The following is a 21,848-nucleotide window of genomic DNA, read 5'->3' as shown; positions in this document are numbered from 1 at the left end:
CATAAACACCAAGAAGATAAATGCTGGTCTTTAAAATGCTACACATGTATACACACACACACACACACACACAGGCGGGCGGGCGCGCACACACGCACACACACACACACACACACACACAAAGAAGACTGAGATATAGAGAGAGAAAGACCGTGAAATAATTAGTGATTGATGTGTATTCCTAATAAAGCTCTTAGTTATGTGGTTTGAAAAACAACCTTAAGTTCAGAGGATGGCTACAGGAGTTTTTCCACACCTGATGATGTGTCTGTCACTGCTGGCCTGTAAGGCAGCCAAGATTGAACGACTCAGTAGCCTTAGGTAATGTCTGTCTGAGGTTGTGTTAGAGGGGAACATTGCTGAGATACTAGGTCACTTACTGACGGAGACACAGACAAGATAATGAGGTAGCAAAGCCCATTTTGGCCCATGTGTGTTGTCAATTAGGTACATATATTTTATTCAAACATAAAGTTTGCTAGAAATAAAAACTAAATAGGAGGTAAATCTAAACAAAATGAGAAACAGAGTGTACATCAAACCGATTGTTCTTTCTGAAGTTTTTTATGGCTGCTCTAACTCAAGCCTCATAGTCATCCAACAACACCCACACACACTAGCTTTTCCTGGTCCTCTTAACAAATCATTACAGCAGACACGAAACAGGGAAACAGGGGGGGTGGGGTGGGGTGGGGGCAGGGGCATACGTACTTCACAAATGACAACAAAAGTCAGCGTGCGTCAGCGTCCACTTCCTTCTCTCCGTGTGGCCCGTGCCCAAACTGAAGTGGCTGACAGGGAATTATCGCCATTAGTAACCCAAGTCCCCACACAGTCAGGAGAGAGAAAGAAGAGCCGACCTCTCCCCTGAGCATTAGCGACGACTAAAGAGGGGCCTTCTTCTTCTGTTGCTGAGAAACAGGCTGTCCCTATAATAAAAACCCTTTCCACAGATTACTGGCTGTCCACGTTTGTCTTTTGATGGGTGGTTCAAGTGGAGGTTATCATTCCAAGGAGAGAGACTGAAACTGTAAGGGGGCGGGCATTTGCACACAGACATTACACAGACAAAAGGGTTTTTAATTTGGCAACTCATGCAGACCTCCATGGGTGCACGCGGTCATGGAAGTTTACTTGAATGTTTTAAGTGTATACCAAACAGGGGCAAAACAGTTTGACTCAAATGTTGCAGTCCCTGAACTAGTCCTCTATCAATTTAAGTGCAGTCTGTGCTGGCTACACACTACTGTTATGTCACATCACCCAGCACTGAAAATTGGATTTGGTAGAAACTTAATTACCCAAATGCCGGCGCTGACAATTTGATTAGAGGAACGCCCAAATTCACAGGGCTCTACAGGGTTATCCTTTAGGAGCCTCTGTCGGGCCTCAACACGTTCCATAGCCGTGGGCAAGACTAATTTCCACATCAGACCCGCAAAGCTGGAGCAAACACACAGCCAGTGCAGCCCAGAGTTCAGAGTGCTGGCCATCGTCACACTATTCTTCTCTCTCTCTTTCTTTCTCACACACACACACATTCAGACCCACCTGCTCAGAGAGAGACCCCTGTATAGCAGAAGATCCTGTAAACCTGTGGTGGTGTTGGGGGGGGGGGGGGGGGGGGGTCAAGATGTGTCACTCACCTTGGAACACTGCCACGTTCCGTGAGATGAGGAACTTGAGCGGGGAGCTGGAGATCTGGAGAAGGTTCTGGATGTCACGGCGAGCAGCTACTTGGTAGCGCTCCTCCATCTTCTTGGTGCAGCAGGTCAGATTCCTGGACGAGCACACCTGGAGGTCGTTACCTGGAGAGGGGGAGTTCAGATATCACTTAAGTTTTAATAAGGCTCAAACTGGTTGAGGATGGTGTTATAACAAAATCTGGACTTCAGTCCCCATGCCTTTACTACAGTATAATGCAGATGTTTTTGGATGGAAGATGGAACTACGGGACTGTATGAGAAAAAAGGATACAGGAAGTACAGGAAGACAAATCAGACTCAGCTAATACTTTTATGTCTTGAGATTTTTTTGGGCAGTATTGCAGCTTTTCTTGTCACTTTAAAAATCCTTTGAACATTTTTGACTCACTTATGCTTCTCTGGATCCCCGTCAGTCAAATACGCCATAAAATATTCCTTTTGCTCAATCCCCTGCCAATACGATATCGGCTCAGGTATGGCTTAGCCCCCTTAGATATTTTGAGCTGTCCTGTTATCTCCCTGCGATGACCTACTTTTACTCCCAAGTTCTCTGCTGCTCATCACATCAGAGGATTCAACCAGAGGCAGACAACCATCACTTAAGCGATTCAGGCATGCAAGAGGAGGCCATCAACTCAGGCTCAACTGCAGTGCTGTCTGCATGCTCAAACAAGCTGGTGAATGCAACAACACTCGGGCAAATCTCTCAAGTGATCAGTCTCTTTATCACCCGCACGCAATGACAGGCTTAAGATTCTAATTTTTTCCATGCCGTGGTCTGAGAGAACAATCCACACGAACATGAAGGGTACAGTGAAGACTGTGTGCCCACGGCAGAAGGACCAGAAAAAGAGTCCATGGACTTGCTGTGACAACACTTGCAGAGACCGTATCGGTCTTTCCTTCCACAGCGATCTGGACGTCCTGAGGGCGAGACGCAGAAGGTGGCACATAGAAGAGGAATTCATGGTGTTGATAAGATGACATGAAAGAGCCCCAGGTTTTGCCCCCCCCCCCCCCTCCACACACACACACACACACACAACTGCTTCCCAGAAGTATGTTCACTTATCCACCGCAGAAAAAATCTTAAGATTGATTTGTTCTTGTTCCTCAGCAGACGGTGGGATTTCTGTTGTTTTTTTTTGTTTTCTTCCTCTTCCCTCCTTTCAATTTTCCATCAGCAAAGAGGACTTTATCTTTGTTGAACCAACAAATGGTGGGGCCTTTGTTCCAAATGTTTCTCAGATCATTTGATTTTCTCTTGTTCAGCCCATACAGCCTAAACACAGATTTGAATGTCTTCCCCTTCTCCCCCCTATTTTTCCCCATCAAAGAGATGTTTTCATGGAAGTCATGAATACTGGCTCTGCTGAACTGACCCCATATTCACCTAGCAGGCTGGGACTGCTCAAATGTTTTCACACACCTACAGAGAGCTACTTAGTCTGAGAGTTACTCCTCAAAAAGAGAGAGAGAAAAAAAAAATCAGCTTTCACAGGGAGTCTGTTTGGTAGCCTACTTCCACACTCTCCTGGTCTGAACCCAGCCTTTTAAGTCCACAAACCTCTGATGAGGCACACATCAGCAGAATTATCACACCTTGACAAAAAAAAAATATTTCAGAGACAGGAATTGCCCACAAAAGATTTCAGATTGATCGAATCAAAACAAATGAAATGTGAAGCCTTCCTCCTGGACCGGCTTGCTCTGGCATGTGAGCCATGTGCCCCAGACACCCTAATAGCAGAGCCATGATGGGGGCTAAGGGGGCCAGATGACTGTGAAGGGACCTGTTTGAAAAGGGTGGTCAGTTTATTTTATAAGTCTCTCAAACCACAAGCTATAGACTGCAACTGCCAATTTATAAGAAAAAAAATTCGCTACATATCTTACACCACTGCCAAGTAATGCTAACCTACAGAAATAAATAGGTCTGACTCAAGAGGCTAAATTTATGTAAAAACATTTGAGTAAGCACTGTAAGCGATTCACTCTGGAGACAGGGGCCAGATTGAAAGCCTTCTGTTTCTTAGCCTCAGCCAACACTCATTTTAGACATTAGTTTTTTTAAGAGGCGTCCTCGTGAAAAGCTTTGAGAGGAAGTTAATGAAGGAGAACATAATTGGACTATTCAATGCTTCATGGCTTGCAGCTTCATGTACCTTTACTCTCTTGCTACAAGGATGAATTATGTGGTTGCCAGCCACCGCTATGTTTTCTGAGACATCCATGTTTTGGTGTTGCAAGATCTATGAAAGAGGTTCATTCATTAACTCAGTGATGTTCTTGGGTGACAGGCCTCATGTTTTGATGGCCTGTGTTGCCTTAAAACAAAACTTCTGAGTGCTCAAATATAGCAGGGTATAAATCTAATGTAAAAAGAAAAAGAGGAGCAAGCAAACTTCAGCGTACCAACATGTGGATATATGTAGATATAGATGCAATGTGCATGACTGTATCTAGCCATGTATGATAGGCATAAATATGTTAGTAAAATTGACCTTGCTATGTCTGTTTTTTGTTTTAGTGTGTACACCCTGGCTGGAATATGTCTGTGTTTGCATGTAATGATGTAAGTGTGTAACTTCACTAATGGTTGAATCAACTAAAGAATAGCAATCCTTATAGCAACAGAGTGGACCGATTCTGGCATCTGGCCAACACCAGTCAGATTCAGCCCAGATCAGGCCTAAATGACTAGAGGATCTGGACATCTGTATCTCTTGCATTTCAGATGCAAAGCAAATTCTGAAAGAAACATCAGTCCACTTACATCCTCTCTCCCTGTAATTACTAACAAAAAGCTAATAACATTCCCCATACATCCTATAAACATAATGGATCCTGTGAACAGACCCACAGAGATTGCATTATGTTATTTGACTAGGAACCGGGGAAGTACAGGCGCTACACTTTTGTAGAAATTAGATAGACATTAACTACTTTTAAACAAATTTAATTTCAGCATTTAAATGTGGCACTGTTCCCAAACTCAGCCATTATCAGATTCTTCTGCAGACAATTTGCGGTGGGGGGAAAGTTAGGAAACTCAATGCCCTCTCCTCACATTACTCCGTAGTGTTTGTGGCTAGGTCAATCCTCCAACACAGGTTAGGACATAGGCTACAACAGCCAACATCAGTCCCTGATGTGCTCAAGTAGGCCGTCCTCCTATTACAAATGAAATGAAATGAAATGAAAACATTGAAAACAGCTTGTATTGTACTTCAAGTGTTACAGTGCCTGTCAAGACGAAGAAAAAAGGCTGCTGTTGACTTATAGCAGCATGTTAAAAAAAACAATGTTCTTCATAGTACAGGCCAGGGCTTTCAAGCAAAAACACATCTCTGAAGGTCAACGTCACCTGATGCTGAAGACACTGACAGTGTAACTATTGCATGTTGGACTGCATGCCCACTATAGTTTTCTTCTAATACTTTAAATCTGATTCCACATTCAGGTATCATCACTGTGTTCACTTGAGTCTCATCACAAGTTTCATCACTGTTCGCAGCACCAGAGCCAGGCACACAATTCTGAAGATCCAGAAACTAAACTGGACAACATTTTTGACAATGTTTTCACATCTTTGACTATGCATTTTTGTAGAGATGCACCGACTGTGAAATTCTGGGCAGATGTCGGTACTGATGTTTAAAATGAGCAGATGTCAATACTTGTCCGATAACCAATATCAATACCAATATTTTTTATTTGTTTGTTAGCTTAATTTCTGTTGTTAGCCTTCAGAGCACCCTCTCTGAATGTCCCAGGCTGCATGTAACACATTTACATAGTGCAGAAGAATATGCAACATAACAGATAAACATCAGCCACTGCCATCGGTAAATATCATAGATTTTTTTGTTTTTTATTTGATTTTTGCAGGCCTATTCCCTGTAACCCAGGGGGGGGGGGGGGGTCCAACACCACAACACCCTAATAATAAAATCCATTTAAAGTGCCACTTAGCATCCATAACTTCGCAGAGTTTTGGCCTTTCCTGTTTAGTCACGCTACAGACCAGTCTCCAATTATTGCAAAGAGACCATCCGCAAAATCCTGAGGCCTGAGGAGAACCCAAGTCAAACACTGCAGCAATAAGCCCATGTTGGGCACCAGCTGTGTAAACAGGAATGAATGTTATCATGCCACTAATTGCTGTTGTGCTCATAAGTCAAGTGCATTGTCTGGTCAAAGATGGGACATCGTAAATGGCATGGGATAGGGAGGGAGGAGACCCTATACAAACTGCCTCAATGTAACAGTGCTTTAAGATAGGGAGTAGCTACAGAGCATTCTAATGGCTGTTTAATATCCCTTCTGCTATGGCAGCATGCCTGAAAAAAGGAATAATCTTTAATTGTCTATTTCAGTGAATCTAAGATAGGCCTACCTTCTAAAGACCTGCTAGATACTGTGTCACCACCATACAGTACATCTGTTATTTTGGTCTAGCCTAATATTCCAGAAACACTTAGGCTTTGTGTAAGACAAATCTGATTCCTTCAAACAGCCTTGTGCACAGTGAGAATTCAGCAAAGTCGTCTTGAAGCTGACAGGTAAATTGACTATGGCGCAGGCTCTAAGTTTAACAAAGCCCCTTTTATGATTTATTTGACCACCTCCAGCTAATTTACATTTACGGACATACAGAACTGTTAGAAAATACAAAGGAAAAACAGCCTAGCAAAATTTGCCATTCCAACTCTAGGACATCGCTGCTAGCTTGGTTAGGCTATTTGGGTGTTCAGGTACACTGAATACAAAGTCGTTCATACCTGTCCGCGGTTTGTCAGGTAAGGATTTCACCGGTCCGATCTGTCTCTGCTGAAAAACTTTGCGTACTTCATCGCAGTTCGGGGGACTTCCCAGATTTAAGCACGTTAAGGTGGCGAACATCATACAAAACAATACCAATGCATGTGCTCCCATCATAAGAGAAATAACGTTCCGATCAAAATCTTCAGTTCTCTTCAGCAAAAGCGCTGTTAACAGTTAACCTTGCAATAAGTTTTAGTTCCACGTTTCAAAAGTCACAAAAAACAATGCACTTTGTCTTCTTTGAGTGCCGCCGCAGTATCACATACGAAGACTCTTCTGTTGTCGGATGTTGAAGTCACACCGGTGGTAATTCGGTCACTCCCAAGTTGAAAGAAGTTAGTGTCGCGAGTAGCAGCATGCTTAACACAACTGGCAATGGTGGGAGCTGTCAAGGGAAAATGGGCGGCATCTGTAGTTTGACAAGAGGACTCAGTGTTGGCGCTCACAGTCACGGTAAGCAGAGCCATCAAGCGGACGCTCGATCATATACAGTGTCTACACGAGATACAGCCGCCGCTTAATTTTTCACACTAAAATCCATTGGAACTTCTATTTAAGCCTACTTGAACAACGAGTAAATTGCAGGCGTGTCGTTGATATCAAACTAAATTTCGAAGCATTTGGCTAAACTCATACCTGCGTGCGTGAATATGAAATGCACCAAAGAGCCACCTGTTGGTAAACACCGAAACTGCATATTTTGGATTTTTAATATTAATTTCATTTTTTATAAGTGCACATCTGTATCATTGTATAGTCCATAATCGACGCAATCAGAAGACGAAAAGAGAGAAAAATTAAATAAATAAAAAAGAGCCAACAAATCAGAATGATTTAGGACTGAATTATAGTTTGAGAACTGATTGACAGGTGAAATAAAAACTAATCACAATAACTCAGGAGCGTCAGCTAAACCATGCATTGCTATGCCAATATGGGAAATTTCTGGAAAGAAAACTAAGTGGGTAATGGGCATACATGCGAGCCAAATACCCGTTACCAAGTAAAACAACTGTATTAAACCATATGGTATTTACTAATCATTATTTTTATGTTATTTTATAAAAGTTCAATTGCACCGCGAATTTACTATTAATTTACAGAATTACGGCAACTCAAATGGTGCACTAATATGTTGCTCTTGAAACAAACACAAGCTAACAGGATGACTTAACTCACTCCGCACTCCCTTAATTGGATTGAACTAAACCATCTGTAGAAAGATTTAAAAAAAAAAAAAAAAAACAACCACGGGGAGACAAAGCTAGTAGACTTCCCACATCCTTCGTATCTTTCTGAATGTAACTTAAAGCCACTTACTGTTAAAACTCCCTAAACATGGGTTATACACCATCTGTATTATCTAGTGTAGCGTAGTTACATTACATTGTTCACACTAAATATTCGCATTGAAAATATGATTCCATGTCATCACGTTTGATACATATTCCTCGCCTACCACTGATAAATCGAATTAGTAATAACTCTTGAGAAACATTTTCCAGATCAAGCAGGTGCTATTGGATACAATTTCGGTGATCGGACATGCACATTACGACCCTAGGAATTACAAACATGCTTCCATTGAAAAACATCAATGCAATATTTCATTACAATTAAGCAGAGCAGAATTAACTTGGTCCTAACAGAATATACAGAAAAACTGAGCCATCAAGATTTATCAATACCAACAAATGTAGCATTAGCACACATTTCCACAGAATCTGCACTTCCCATCCGCAAAACAAGAGTCCACACTTTCTGGCTCAGATTAGTTTCATTTTATTGAGTAAAACATCAAAATTTGGACATCAGTTTTCCATTACCAACGAAACAAAGGCCACACACAATATTGCATCTCATTCCAATAAATCCAATTTCTCATCATAATTAACAAAGTGTACCAGGCATAACACATACATTTCAAACTTAACAGGTCTCCGAACAAATAAGCTTATGCCTTCATTACATTTTGCAGTCAAAAAACAGAATACATTTTGTAGCGGTTTATTTAACATTTATGGCCAACATCATGCAAGATAAATACCATTAATTGAAATACTGAGACATTACAGAATTTATATCAGGGGCATAATCTCCTCAATCCTCAACAGGCCGGGACAAGTGCAATACCTTTCCAATGCACAGCATTGCTACCTATCCCAACCTGTGCAGAAAGGGACCACACACATAAACAAGCGGATTCTGGGTCAATTTGCTGTCACAGTCAGTTTTGCATGGATTTGCACAGCATCCATCTGTTAAAGCTGAATGCAAACCAGCAAAACTAGCAGTGCCCAGCCACTTGTGGCAGATATGGGGTGGGTCCAACACTAGTACACCTATCCAGATGCCCATAGTTAGAAGTACTTCAAGTGCTCACACTGCAGTAGAGGGCTTAACAACTACCTGCACTATAAGCACTTTAGCACTGCTGAAACTCATTCCACACAACATACTTCTGCAAAGCAAGCCAGGGAGAGATGGACTAGGGATGTCTGGGGGAGGGAGGGGAGGGTACAGGCATGAATTTGGTACATGAATTCCACTCCCTCCCTCCAATTAAAAAGGCTTTTTGGAAAGGTGGTGAACAAAGCAGGCCACCATCAGTTTTGCATAGATTTGCACAACTCATGTTTTCTTGTAGTGCAACTATGCAAAACTAGCAGAGAACTGCAAAAAAATAAGGAATAAGCATGACCCTATGGAAGATGGCATGTCCACATTGCGCTGGATGCAGATAACAAGCCCTCATGCCAGAAGGAGCACTTAGGGCAGTAGGTGCTAGTCTACTTCACTATCTGCACTAGATGCACCTTAGCACAAAGTTGTTATTCAAGTCGTTTCAGCAAATTCAACACTGGTTCGACATAGCCAGGATATTGCTAGAAGTGCCTCCACTGCAGTAGGTATTCCATAGTACTACCTGCACTGTAAGCACTTTGGCAATACTGTGACAACAAACGGCGGAGTTCCGCAAAGGTCTTCATCCCATTGTCAAAACGGCAAACTGCACGCAACAGTGACGAACTGCTCGACGAGGACATCAGGAAAGTTCTGGAAAAGAGAGGCGAGAAGAATTTACAAGTGTTATATATGGACAGATTGCAAAAGCATCCAGTAAGCAGTTATCTGATATCCTGCTTGGGTTAGTGTGTTGGAATCATGTTGAATAGGTTTCCAAACATGTATGTTTAACAACCTCATGGCACGGCACATGCCACAATAGATATCAAGGTATTCCTTTCACATCGCTAAAGTTACGCTACTCTCGTATTCAACACGACAAATGTAAACAGACAGTTACAATAGTTCATTATCAAACCAAATAACGACTTGTACTTTCAACGTTACTGCCCAAGTAAGAAGAAAACATGAATGAATTGCGCAGCTTGCGGCCCGCGTTGTCGGCGAATCCCACGCGTGCGTACTGGAAAGCATCAATGCTCACCCCTCCCCCACGGTCTGCACTAACATGGCGCCGCCGAGTCCGCAAGCCTAAATTATTTTGCATTAAAACATTCTTAAATTGTGCTTCGTCGACATGAGTCAAGTATCTGTTAGGTAGACTTTGCGAAAACTTGATGGGAAGCATTTCATAGCGAAAACAAAGAAGCGAACGTAAGACGACCACTCGTGTCTTGAGAAACGGCTCGCGCCTTACTTAGCAGCGGCCAGCACTGGCTGACTTGCTGTGAGCTAACAGGCTAACCTAGCAAATCTTTTGAAGCATGCCAACTTCAGAAAACTAAATAAACTACGATGTAATACAAAATACGATACTCCAAAAACATTCAAGGTTTTTAGTACCAATATTGAGATATGTTGAATACCAGTGCGCCGCAAATAAAATAGGATAGCTAGCTAGGCACCTAACGATAGTCAACATGGCATAACGTTAAAACCTCCAGTCACATCAAATACAGGCTAACTAGCTCACTAGCTAACTAGGTTCAACTAGCTTGCTAACCAGTGGTCAAATATTTTAGATCATTCATATTACATTTCAAGGAACCCAAGATGAGATGGTGTGGCATGTGTTGCTCAGTCTGTTAAGCAACTCGGAAATAACCCTCACATTTTGTAATTCGCAATATAAACCCTAGTACCTGATCATATGCTAGCTAGCTAGCTAACTAGAGAGCGCGCGGCCTACAGCTGCCCCATGTGCTACTGCTTTGTTCTAGAGGCACTTTAACTCACACGCCACTGCACATAGAATATGTCAAGAAAACATTTCGATTACGACACAAAAATAGATTTCCATCGTAGCCAACAAAAGATTATTGACCAAACTATATCAAAAGTCACGAGCAGTCGTCACATAAACTAAGTTCATGGGGGCACTGCAGCGAACCCAACAGCAGCACGCTTTTCAAATCTCCCTCATTCTCACAACTATGGAGGAGGAGAGGGATACCATGCGCCTCATACTACATTGTTTTTATCGGCGATAAAAATAATTCCCGAAAGGGTTGCAGCAAAAATCCAAACTCCGGGTAATCCAAAGAAGCGTGAGAAGAAAAGATGACTGAAATACAAATCCACCGCAGCAAAACATTAACAACAGGTTCCTTGTCAATAACGCACAGTAAGACACTCACCAGTGAAATCCACCATCTTCACTCACTTGCTCACACTTACCGTTTACTGTCACCGTTACAAGCAAATGTGCGAAAAGTACGCCGTAAACTTTTAATTTGCGATTGTGCTCAAGTACAGAGCAGGGAGCAAATCCAAACGAGAGCTAAATGTGCCCCAACCTGACTTTATAAATCATAGTAAATTGCGAAAGTGGCGCGAATACAACCTGCCTATAACCATGTGGGTGAATGAAGGGCGGCTCCCGTTGAACGTAAATATCTACAACCCCCAACTCCTTCATTAGCATAAATAAACTACTTCCGATCTTTACCCTCCACCAATCCTAAAAAAGAGTTGGAGGAAAGGGGAAAATAGTTCAACACAGAGTCCCGATGTCTTCATTACAGCTCATGTTTATTCGTTTTTTTCCCTTTATAAACGAAATATTTTTTATAAGTATTTTTTTTTATTGAGAGTTTTACAGAGGCACGTGATTTTGCTTTGCTTTAATTTCTGGGGGAAAAACATTTTATGCAACATCTGATAAAAATATAAGCCTGGGAAATATCGGATAAAAAGGTCGCCTAGCCTACTTTAGACAACTCTGTAAAGTCCTCCATTAAGCAACTTTTCTAGCATCAATAGAACATTCTAAAGTCTAAGTAAAGAGGCTTTTTGGTCACTATTTCGTTTTGCCAATTAGGCTACTTATATCTAGTGCCCTATGCAAAGTACAACGTTCTATAAATCTATAGCCTAAATATAAAATATATGTTGTATTTATTTGAAAGTAAAGACTGTATGCTTTTTAGCATATATATCCCCTGGTTTTATATCTAAAAAAAAACCTATTGACTATCTAGGCCTAACTACCTATGCATCCACATTTGCAATTGCCAGTTCCAAAAATGTAAACAAAAACTGCATGCTACCATAGTGAAAAGTCATATTCTTTGGTAGCACCTTTTCCTCATCATGCAGTAAATACACATATGGTGGTCAACCTCAAACATTTTGGAGTTTACATTTACATTTGTAAATACTTGTCCTTTCCTCTGTTATTTACCTCAAAATATCAATGTTATAGACCACATCTGACTCAATTCATCCTTGCATTATCTCTTCAACCTTTTTTACCCTCCTCTTTCATTTTCTCCCAGAAGCAACTGTTTGGTTTTTTCTCTCTGTGTGGTGCTTATGCTTTGTCTTGTGCTTGATCACTCAGTTGTAACCCCCAACCCCCCACTCACCAATAGAGAGGGGGCCAGGGTTGCCACAGTGGGGGGAGAGACCTTAGGCCTTACATGGACACAGAGGTCAGATGCGGCTCAAGGCTGCCCCTTGGTCAACACCCCGAGCCTAGTGTCCTCTGAACAAAGGAAATGCTTCCATTTTGGATGGCAATGGAGGGAACAGAAGATTCTAATTTGCCAAAAATGTATTTACAGCAACAACTGACTCAAGTATTTTTCAGATTAGTAAGGCAAACATTGAAATAGTAAGTGTTTCCACATGCGTAACAGAGATGGTTAAAAATGGTAGTTATTAAACTACTTTGTTCATAGTAGTCTAGTCTTCCCATTTGAGAAAAGTAACTAGTTCTACAGTAGGCTAGCCTATCCATTACAAAAAATCATTACAAACACCTAGCTCTCCTTTACGAATCAACAAAGCAAGTCTCCCACACATGCACTCCCTCGCCCTCAGTTTCTCTCCCTTTTCCTCTGTCTGTCTAAAATGGCAGCAGTTTGACTCCTCCCACAAGGGGGGCCAGGAGATGTTTTTTTGTTCTTCCCAAAAGAGCCAGGGAAAGAATTGTCCCTGTTTATGACCTAAGGTCAGTCAAACTCACCTCTGCCTACCACAGCCTATTCATCTGTGAAATCTCACATGAGAAGTGCACAGGCCAGCCAAGGACAACTGGACAGACTGCAAGGGAAACAAGACAGAGAAAGACAAAAACAAGGCATGGGACTGCACAGAGGACCCCACCAGCTGTTGTGCTTTTTTTCTGAAACCTTATGGCTACATTGGAGAAATGCTGCCTGAAACTTAGTTGGATTCTGGAGGCTACAAATTTCCGCTGAGAACAAATAAAACATGAAAGCATGGTGTAGGATGATGTTAACACGTACTGTACTCTTTTTTCCCCCAAAGAAGAGGAATTTAATACAGCTTTACCAAGCCTACTTTAGAAACACGCTGCAGATGTGCTTTAAAACAATTGTTTAGATTTCTGATTACATTTTACATAATATGAAGCTCAGAGGAAGGAAATGATCAACATATTGAACTAATGACGTGAGTCGTAACTTTGAATGTCTGAGTTATCTCCACTTGAAATATAGGCTACTCAAAACAGTCCTAACATAAACAATACAAATCAGTAAACAAACTTCAATGTTCAATATATGCAAGTACCATTAAACAAAAAGCATTCTCTTATTTAAAGAAGATGAGCGTTTTGCTCATACTCAAGAGTTTGGATAAGGGAAAATTCTTGTGACCTTGGACTATATTGCTGAGTTATACTCGCTTGACCTTGGATTTTCCCTGAGCCAGAGTCTGGCCATGATCTTGTGCCTTAGTTGTGTCTGAAATGAGATTATGATAATGTAAAAAAGAACAAACAATGTCCCAATTTCAAACTTGTATTATACTAAATGTGCTCACCCCCATCCGATTAGTCAATCAAGCGGTCAGATTGTGTGATCTGAATTAAAAGGTTTACAGTGGAGTTACAGTACTACGTTAGCCATAATGAATCAAATCAAATGGTCTACCATACACTATTTTCATATTTAAGGTATTAGTTATAAAAAAAAACCTCACAAATAATTTATGAAATGAGTATCAGTCTTTTGTAAGTTTTTTCTTTATTATTTTTACTGTATGTTAGGCAGCAACAGCTGTTAACTTTCATCTTTCAAAATTCAAATGTTTTTAATAGCTGTTGACGTCATGAGTATGACATAGGCTAACACCAACTATTCTTCAGAACTTCTGTTTTTCTGTAACCATTAACTATCAGCAAACATTTCATATCATTTGTTGATTAAATACGTCTGAAAAATGTTGTCCAAATAAACATTCACTTAATTTATTCTGAAACTGCAGTCTATAATCAGTTGTTTAAAGTTTTGGTTGTCATCTGTCATCTTTAGTGGACTGGTGCTCTTCTTCAAGGAGAAATAGAACAAATTGTTAAGCAGGGATGGACAGTATTTATGATACATGCATTTAAAACTGTACATATTTCAAATACAAAGTACAAATACAAAATACAAATACAAAAAAATGGCTTCATATTTTATATCGAAATATGTTACAGGTGTGTCTTTGTGTAGTTTGAAAATACTCCAACCAATACTTTTGGTGATGTGAGACATGAAAAAAGTGCAAAACAAGGAATGTACTGTAGCCTCTGACTGGTGCTGAGTATTTTGGCCAGACTTTTTGTGATTCGAATATTGTGTTTCAAGATGATCTAGCGCAAGAGGAATAATGTGCAGTTTGCTTACACAGACAATACACTCCCACTCACATAACCTCAAGTTTCTTGATAACTTTAATCATCAGTTTTTTTGAGAAGTTGAATCGCCCAATCCGAACACATGGGACCGGTTATGTGGTTGCCCTGCAATATTGTTCAAAAAGTTGCACTATGTATCACCTAAAGCAACATGATGAAAAATTCATATTTATCCCTCTTGTCATCAGTCACCATTTAGCGCATGCAGGGTATAGGGTACGCAGTTTGTTAAAACCCAAAAGGGTCATGATCCTTCCTGATCAACAGCGTTATGCAATATCAAGCAAGCTGGATACATTGACAATGTCATTTGCAATATTTTTTAATTTCAATAACTTATGATAGAAACCCCATTTTTAATTAAAAGTGCACACCAATACCACAATTGTAGCCTATTGTCATATATATATATATAAATTATAATCTAATTAATTACATACTCTGTGATTAATTAATCGCATATATAATTTTTGCCGTGAAAGTATTTTAAATATTTGAATTCAAATGAATCATTGATTAATCAGTATTAGTGACATTAAAGTTGAAACAATTAATTTACATTACAATTAAAAAACATTATTTTTACTGTTCAAATAATTATCACATTTTTCACATACAAGGCATTTCAGGCCACAGATATAACCTGGGGGACACAATGAAAATAAATCAACACTCCCCTCAATGTCAACACTTATTTCTTTGCATTGATGTGCGACTATAGAATTGATTAACTCCGGTGATATGCAAATTCCTTGCTGCAGACATTGCAGAGGACTTTATTTTCAACACTTTATTTTTTATCACCATCAGGCCATTTTTTAAAAGTAAATGTTCCAATCAATGATCCAGGCAGCACGTTTTCTTTTCTCGCCTTCATTTTACAGTCTAATTTTTACTGACTAGAACGGCTCGGGGTCAAAGGTCATACGGAATCGATTAATCTGCACGAATTTTTTTAATCAGTTATTTTTTCTGAAAATAATTAATCGAAATTAATCAGTTATTTTGACAGCCCTAATATCTATATATATATATATATATATATATATATATATATATATATATATATATATATATATATATATATATATATATATATATATATATATGCAGTATATCCTCTGTTTGCACTGAGCAAACTGGTGTTCATCAGTCCTTGCTAAAGGGAAAGAAATAGCGTCTTGAACCAAGCCATAATCCCAGCCAATCAAATGTTGAGCTCAAATATAAACAACCTTTGGTGCAACCAAAACCAAATTGTCCATTGCATTTATGTTCAATGTCTCGTGATTTTAGTCAGATGTCATAAACAGCCATATATGCTCAGTGTTGTAAGATATAACAGTGTCATGCAAGCCACTTGGATGACTTCTGTTTATGTTTGTTAATGTTTTTGTTTATATATAAAATGATTAGTTGGTGCTTTTGTCCAAAATGAAATACGGCAGTTACCCGTTTTTAGAGCCTGGGCTGTCTATACAGAGTGTTTTTTTTTTTGTTATACTCACAAAATGGACAGCCAGCAGATTGCGAGGAGATGATGGTTGAATGTGACAAAAATGTTCTGGGCTTGAAATTGCGTATGATCGCTGACTGCACCTTTGAAGTTAAATGTTGAGAAGACTCACAAAATGCAGAGTGAATCATTGTGATTATTGTCATAACATTTGCTTTTGTTTTTGTCTGCTTCTTTTTATTTGTTTAGATCTGATAACCCTGCAGTCCTCTTCTTTACTAGCTAGACTTCTGAAACAATTACTTTCTGATTAACTAAACATTAGATTCTTGAAGCACAATATCTGAAACTATCAACTCTTGTAGCTAATACATTTGTAGAATAAAGAAATTAACGGTTCCAGTCCTCTCAGAGGAATTTGAAAACTAAACAAATAACTGATTGGGAAATCACGATTGCCGCTCGACAAAGAAGCCATGCCAGAGATAAAACGAATTTCAAAAGAATCAAGTTGTAAAAAATGGAAAACTATAAGGGAAATGTAAGATTCCAAATTATTCATTCATTCATTCATTTAATCAATCAATCAATCAATCAATCAATCGAGGCTGAGAAAGACAGCAATGCACAACTGGCTCAACACAGCCACAACATACATCACATGCTACCTGGGATCTGTACAGGTCCTCCTTTATGTGCTGCCAGCCAATCACCAACCTCGCTTAATCATATATAAAATTAGGTCCGGTCAAACTATGTATTACTCTCTGACTGGACAAGTGCATTCCATGAGTGGCAGTATCCCAGGACATCCCCACCCAGAGTCTTAGCTAGCCCGCTAGTATCACAACGCATTATGCATTGAATGGCCTGACTTGAGCGATCCATTCATTCAAAGTGAGAGAGGAGCGATTTCATAGCTTCATGTTTGACAGTTATTAAAAGAGAAAATGGAGTTGTGTCCCGCCTGGTGTCGAGGGGCCTATTGCACAAAACTAGGATAAGGGATTAAGCCGGGATATCTTGGTTATCCTGGCTCAATTTATCCATGATCCAGTTGCACAAAAGCAGGATAGGGGGCAGCAGGATATGTTATGGTATAAGTTACCATGGTGATTTATTCTGTGGAGCTAGCCTGCTCTAGACCAGGCGAAGTTCCAGGATCTATTTAATCTCATCCCTTATCTCAGTCAGCAGTCACCACAAATGAAAAAACAATACTTATTCCACTGCCCACTACACATTGTCATCACATATACCTAGACCCACTGTCATTATTTAAACATTTGTGATCATTAATTAACTTTTACATACTCGCCATTCCCGACCTGTCATGCGACAATGTGACGTCACGGGAGTGCCGAACCTTTTCACACGTGGTGGTCGCGGAACTAGTTGCAATATTCTCCTTAACAGAGGTGTTACTGTTTGTTGCTGTTGTGAGAAGGCTATCTACCTACTTCACACCGTAGAAGAAGCAGTGAAGCCGCTCTAGTTGCCATGGTGAATCAGTGAATCTGTGATCGGTGGCGGGGTCTATTTGAGGGAGCAGTGAGCGCGCACTTATCCAGGATAGGTTTCACCTGGCTTGATGAATCCGTGTCTGCTCATCCTGGCTTGCTCGTTGTGCAACCAATTAAGCCTGTACGCTCTTGTTTTGGATTCATTGAGCGCAGCTCAGTAACTTATCCCGGATGTCTTAATTCTGCTTTTGTGCAACAGGCCCCTGGAGAGCCATATGACGACAACAAAACCATTGACCCAAACTCTCATACCTTTTAAAAATATACGAAAGCCATTGGATTTTTAAAAGTAAAGGTTGAATATCAGTGAAGACTTCAATATCTACATAATCAAGAAGACAGTAAATCAAGACAACAAGTACTCAAAAGACAACAGTAAAAAAACTAAATGAACTCCCAGGCAGAGAGGCAGCAAGCCCAGCGTTCTCTGCAACAGGAACCAGGGACTTTTAAAAGCTTTATTGCAGGGCCAAGTGCACCTCAATGAGAACGGATCTGGTCGGGTTTCCATTGTCATTTAACACATTACGAAGACAAAGATATACCCAAGTGGTAACACTTTACGGTATGAATCATCATGAATTTATGCATGAATTAATCCATGATTTATGTATTACTTCATTCCTTAATATCTCATGAATCATCAGGAATTGACGTGAGTTCATAGTTTGTCATTTGTGACCTCATACATGAACAACACATCAATTAAGCATTAAATATGGTGGGCACATCATTATGATTTATTAAGAATGATCATGATGATTTCTTTTTCTTCCAAGAATATGGTCATCATTACTCAAATTCCAATTTGATCACAACTTGTGCAGTTCTCTAAGCACATGCATGCCATTGTTCACACTTTAGTTGAGGGGTCACAAACATGATGAAATCATGAATAATTAACCTTAAATGCATGTAATCATGATGATCATGCTTAAGAAATCATAAATCAGAATGATGTACCCACCTTAACTTATGCTTTAGTTGATGTGTAGTTCATGCATGAGGTCATGAATGAGAGACTTTGAACTCATGTCAATTCCGATTCATAAGATATAAAGGAATTAAGTAATGCATAAATCATTAATAAATTCATGCATGAATTCATGATAATTCATGTACCCGTAAAGTGTTACCCTGGCATTGTTTATTGAGTATGCGTGAGATGAAAATGATGAGCATGACAGATTATATGTGATTCTTTATTGATAAAATAAACTTCATGAAACTGGGATCCCTTTGATCTACCTTCTTAGCACAGCAGAAGTCATCTCTTGCAAACGTGTTAACACTTTGTCATTGGTTTCACACATTTTTTACACCCCTTTCAAAACATTGAACATATCTCATGACTCCAAAGTCTCCAAACAAATGGAAGGAAAACACCTATTCACAACTATCAGATAGTGCTTGCACATTCTTCAAGCAGCAATATATGCCACTTCTATATGTTGCTATTTGCCAGCACAAATCAGGGAAGCCAAAGAAAGTTCTATTTGAATGTACACATTTGTCTAGGTGCTAATTGTACAATTCCTTGCATATTTGAAGGAAATAATACCAAAGTTGCCTTTTGCAAACAAAATGTGTCCTTTTGGCCAGAGTGCCTCTATTAATTCATGGGTTTCATCAGGTCCCTTTCCACAGGTGTATAAAATCAAGCACCTTGATTATCAATGCAGACTGCATGGTGCTTGATTAATACACCTGTGGAAAGGGACCTGATGAAACCCATCAATACTTGCGTGTTACAGGTTTTTTTTTAATTATTGCTAGGTCCTATTTTTGCAACTGTTGGTTATCTTTGCAAATACTAATCACAAAAGTCCACACCAAACCAGCAAAACAGTCTTGTTTTTGTGTCAAAACAGTTCACATAACCATTATGAATAAGCACATAAATCACCAACTACTGAAAATATAAATGAAAAACAGGTATGGCTTTTGTTTTCTAGCCCTTTTCAAACATGCACTAGACTCCGGACATGATCCGGGAATCAAACAGGCGGACTGTATGAACACAATGTCCGAATTATTTTACTTCAAAATCACCCTGGTCTGACACTAGGCTACCAGCCCCCTAGTCTCTACCAAAGTCTGGGGGTTACTGGAATGAGCGTATATCTGAATGTAGCGGGGCTCTACAGTCAAAATGTTGAATTAACTGTCTGGGGGCGGGGTTTGTGCATATGTGTATGTGTGTGTGTGCATGTTTGTGGGACGTTCCTCCACAGGTGCTGCCGATAATGAAGACAATTGGCAGGACCCGTGATTGGTGGCTGAAGGGGATAAAAGCAGACTGGGCCCTCTCATCGGTGCATTCCCTTTGTCTGCAACAGGCGCCCGGATACTTCACGCACCGCAACCCACGAGAGCTGAGACGTCGGGATTACTGCCTCTGACTTCCCAGCTACAACGGCGAATTGGCCAAACATCCGCTCGGACACAGTGAGGGCCGCGAAAGGATTATCCAACACACCCAATTCTTCACGTGAAAGAAAGTAATTGTGCTGTTGTCTTGTGAGTGGGTTTTACCCCGCGATTTGTTGTGGATACTCAACTGATTCACTTCCTCCTCCTCGCAGTTCCGGGTGGAGTGCCGACTGTTGACCTTCAAGAAGGAGCATTGGCGACGAGAGGTGCGAGCTACCCTGCTTCAGTGCGAGAGGCAAAGAGGCCGAGACGGCGGCGACTTCCTTGTTCCGTGTTGTGGATTACGAACTGTGGGCTGGGTCGTGAGTGGTTGCTGGACTATTCATTCATTCTCCGTACAAACACACATACGTCTCCAAGACGCCTGGAAAAGATCTGAACAGCTTAATTACATCGCGTTCCATTTAGAACTTAATTTGATTTTCCAAAAATAATTCAGTGGAAATGCATGGATTCAGTTGCTTCCAGTAGCAGCAACTGGAATCCATGCATTTTTACAGAAGTATTTTTTGGAATCTGATCCCTTATCATACCCGTTTGTTCGTACTCATCGCTTGACTTATCGTGCCTAAATTCAAGATGGCGTCAAATGGTAAAATTCCTTAAGGTACTGTCTGTATAAATAGTCTTAAAAATAAACTACCAGTGCTTTTTCAAAGTTCTCTATGTCTTGTTTTAAATGTCAAGGCCTTCGGAAGTCTACCAATGACGTATGGAGCTACTTTGAGCCTCGTAAATGGTGTAAAACAGTGATTTATTTGCATGGCTAGGCCGATGCCCGAGGCACCACAACGAAACACTATGTTGGTAGCATTGGCTAACTAGCACCAGATTTCTGAGTGCAGGGGACAAGCCTAGGTGAGCTATGAGACATACGTTCACACTCGGTATCATGTTTCAACACACTTTAGGTCAAAATCACACCGGAATTATCCTTTAACTAGCTGCTATCCCTAGATCTCCCACACTGGTTTGAAGCAGTTAACTAGCTACTATCTCTAAATCTTCCACACTGGTTTGAAGCATCGGTACCTAGTTGCATATATATATGTGTGTGTGGCCTTTTTTTAATATTGTAATAAAACTGAGTTTTATATATATCCAGTGTGTCTGTTGTACCTCAAGTAGCATAATTCCTGCTCCTGTTGCATTAACAGATGGTTAAAGCACGGGTAGATTCACACCTAGTGAGGGGCGTGGTGAAGACATTGCATGCGAAACTAATGTCCCCACTGGCTTAACTGTAGTTTATAAGGTTATGACTTCGTCATAAAGTTCATTCATTAATTCTTGTTCATGACTGGCGCTGATTTGCGAGGATGCAACATCCAATGTTGTCTAATGCACCATGGTATTGCATAGTCCTTGTCCTTCTCCTTGTCTTGCAGTATTCATCTCCTGGTCCTACGTCCTGCTCTTACTACTTCACCTCCCCTCCCCTCCTCTAAATTTTACCCCTCATACACTGTCCAAATTTTCCTTCAGTGTAAATGCAGACCAAAGGCTTATCTGTGCTCAAGCTTTAATTGCTGTGTAAATTCATTATTTAAAAGTGTTTTAACACGTGCCAATTATGGAACACCAACTCTTTGCTTTGCACACTTGGGCTTGTTGCTTTGCACACTTGGGCTTGTTGCAAAACACTACACACTGCCTCTGGCAGGCTTCATTCAGAAATTAAATTTGGAAAATTCAATTCCATATGTGCAAAACATATCGGAAAACACTTACACACAAACTGAACAACAATCAATGTTAGCACTATAAAGTCATTGTGTAGCACTACA

At 40.3% G+C, this 21,848-nt stretch overlaps 1 protein-coding gene and 2 long non-coding RNA genes across 3 annotated transcripts; all 3 read right to left on the bottom strand.

Moving 5' to 3' along the window:
- Positions 1-1,634: 1,634 nt before the first annotated feature.
- On the bottom strand, positions 1,635-7,061 carry LOC121698813 (glypican-5-like). Its single transcript, XM_042081222.1, has 2 exons — positions 6,491-7,061; positions 1,635-1,808 (listed from the first exon to the last, which is right to left on the bottom strand). Exons 1-2 carry the CDS (start codon positions 6,645-6,647, stop codon positions 1,639-1,641), a joined length of 327 nt encoding a protein of 108 aa, XP_041937156.1. The 5' UTR covers positions 6,648-7,061; the 3' UTR covers positions 1,635-1,638.
- A 1,238-nt stretch (positions 7,062-8,299) lies between these two features.
- Positions 8,300-11,348, bottom strand: LOC121698814. The gene is made up of 2 exons (XR_006026871.1): positions 11,178-11,348; positions 8,300-9,590 (listed from the first exon to the last, which is right to left on the bottom strand). It is a non-coding gene; the product is annotated as an uncharacterized LOC121698814 (long non-coding RNA).
- Positions 11,349-14,215: 2,867 nt separating this feature from the next.
- Positions 14,216-17,556, bottom strand: LOC121698815. The gene is made up of 3 exons (XR_006026872.1): positions 17,420-17,556; positions 16,158-16,248; positions 14,216-14,296 (listed from the first exon to the last, which is right to left on the bottom strand). It is a non-coding gene; the product is annotated as an uncharacterized LOC121698815 (long non-coding RNA).
- Positions 17,557-21,848: the final 4,292 nt, after the last annotated feature.

Source organism: Alosa sapidissima, chromosome 23 (genome assembly GCF_018492685.1).
Source record: "Alosa sapidissima isolate fAloSap1 chromosome 23, fAloSap1.pri, whole genome shotgun sequence".
Taxonomy (NCBI): Eukaryota; Metazoa; Chordata; class Actinopteri; order Clupeiformes; family Clupeidae; genus Alosa; species Alosa sapidissima.
The sequence above is the reverse complement of the archived record's forward strand: the minus strand, read 5'-3'. Positions and strand labels throughout refer to the sequence as shown.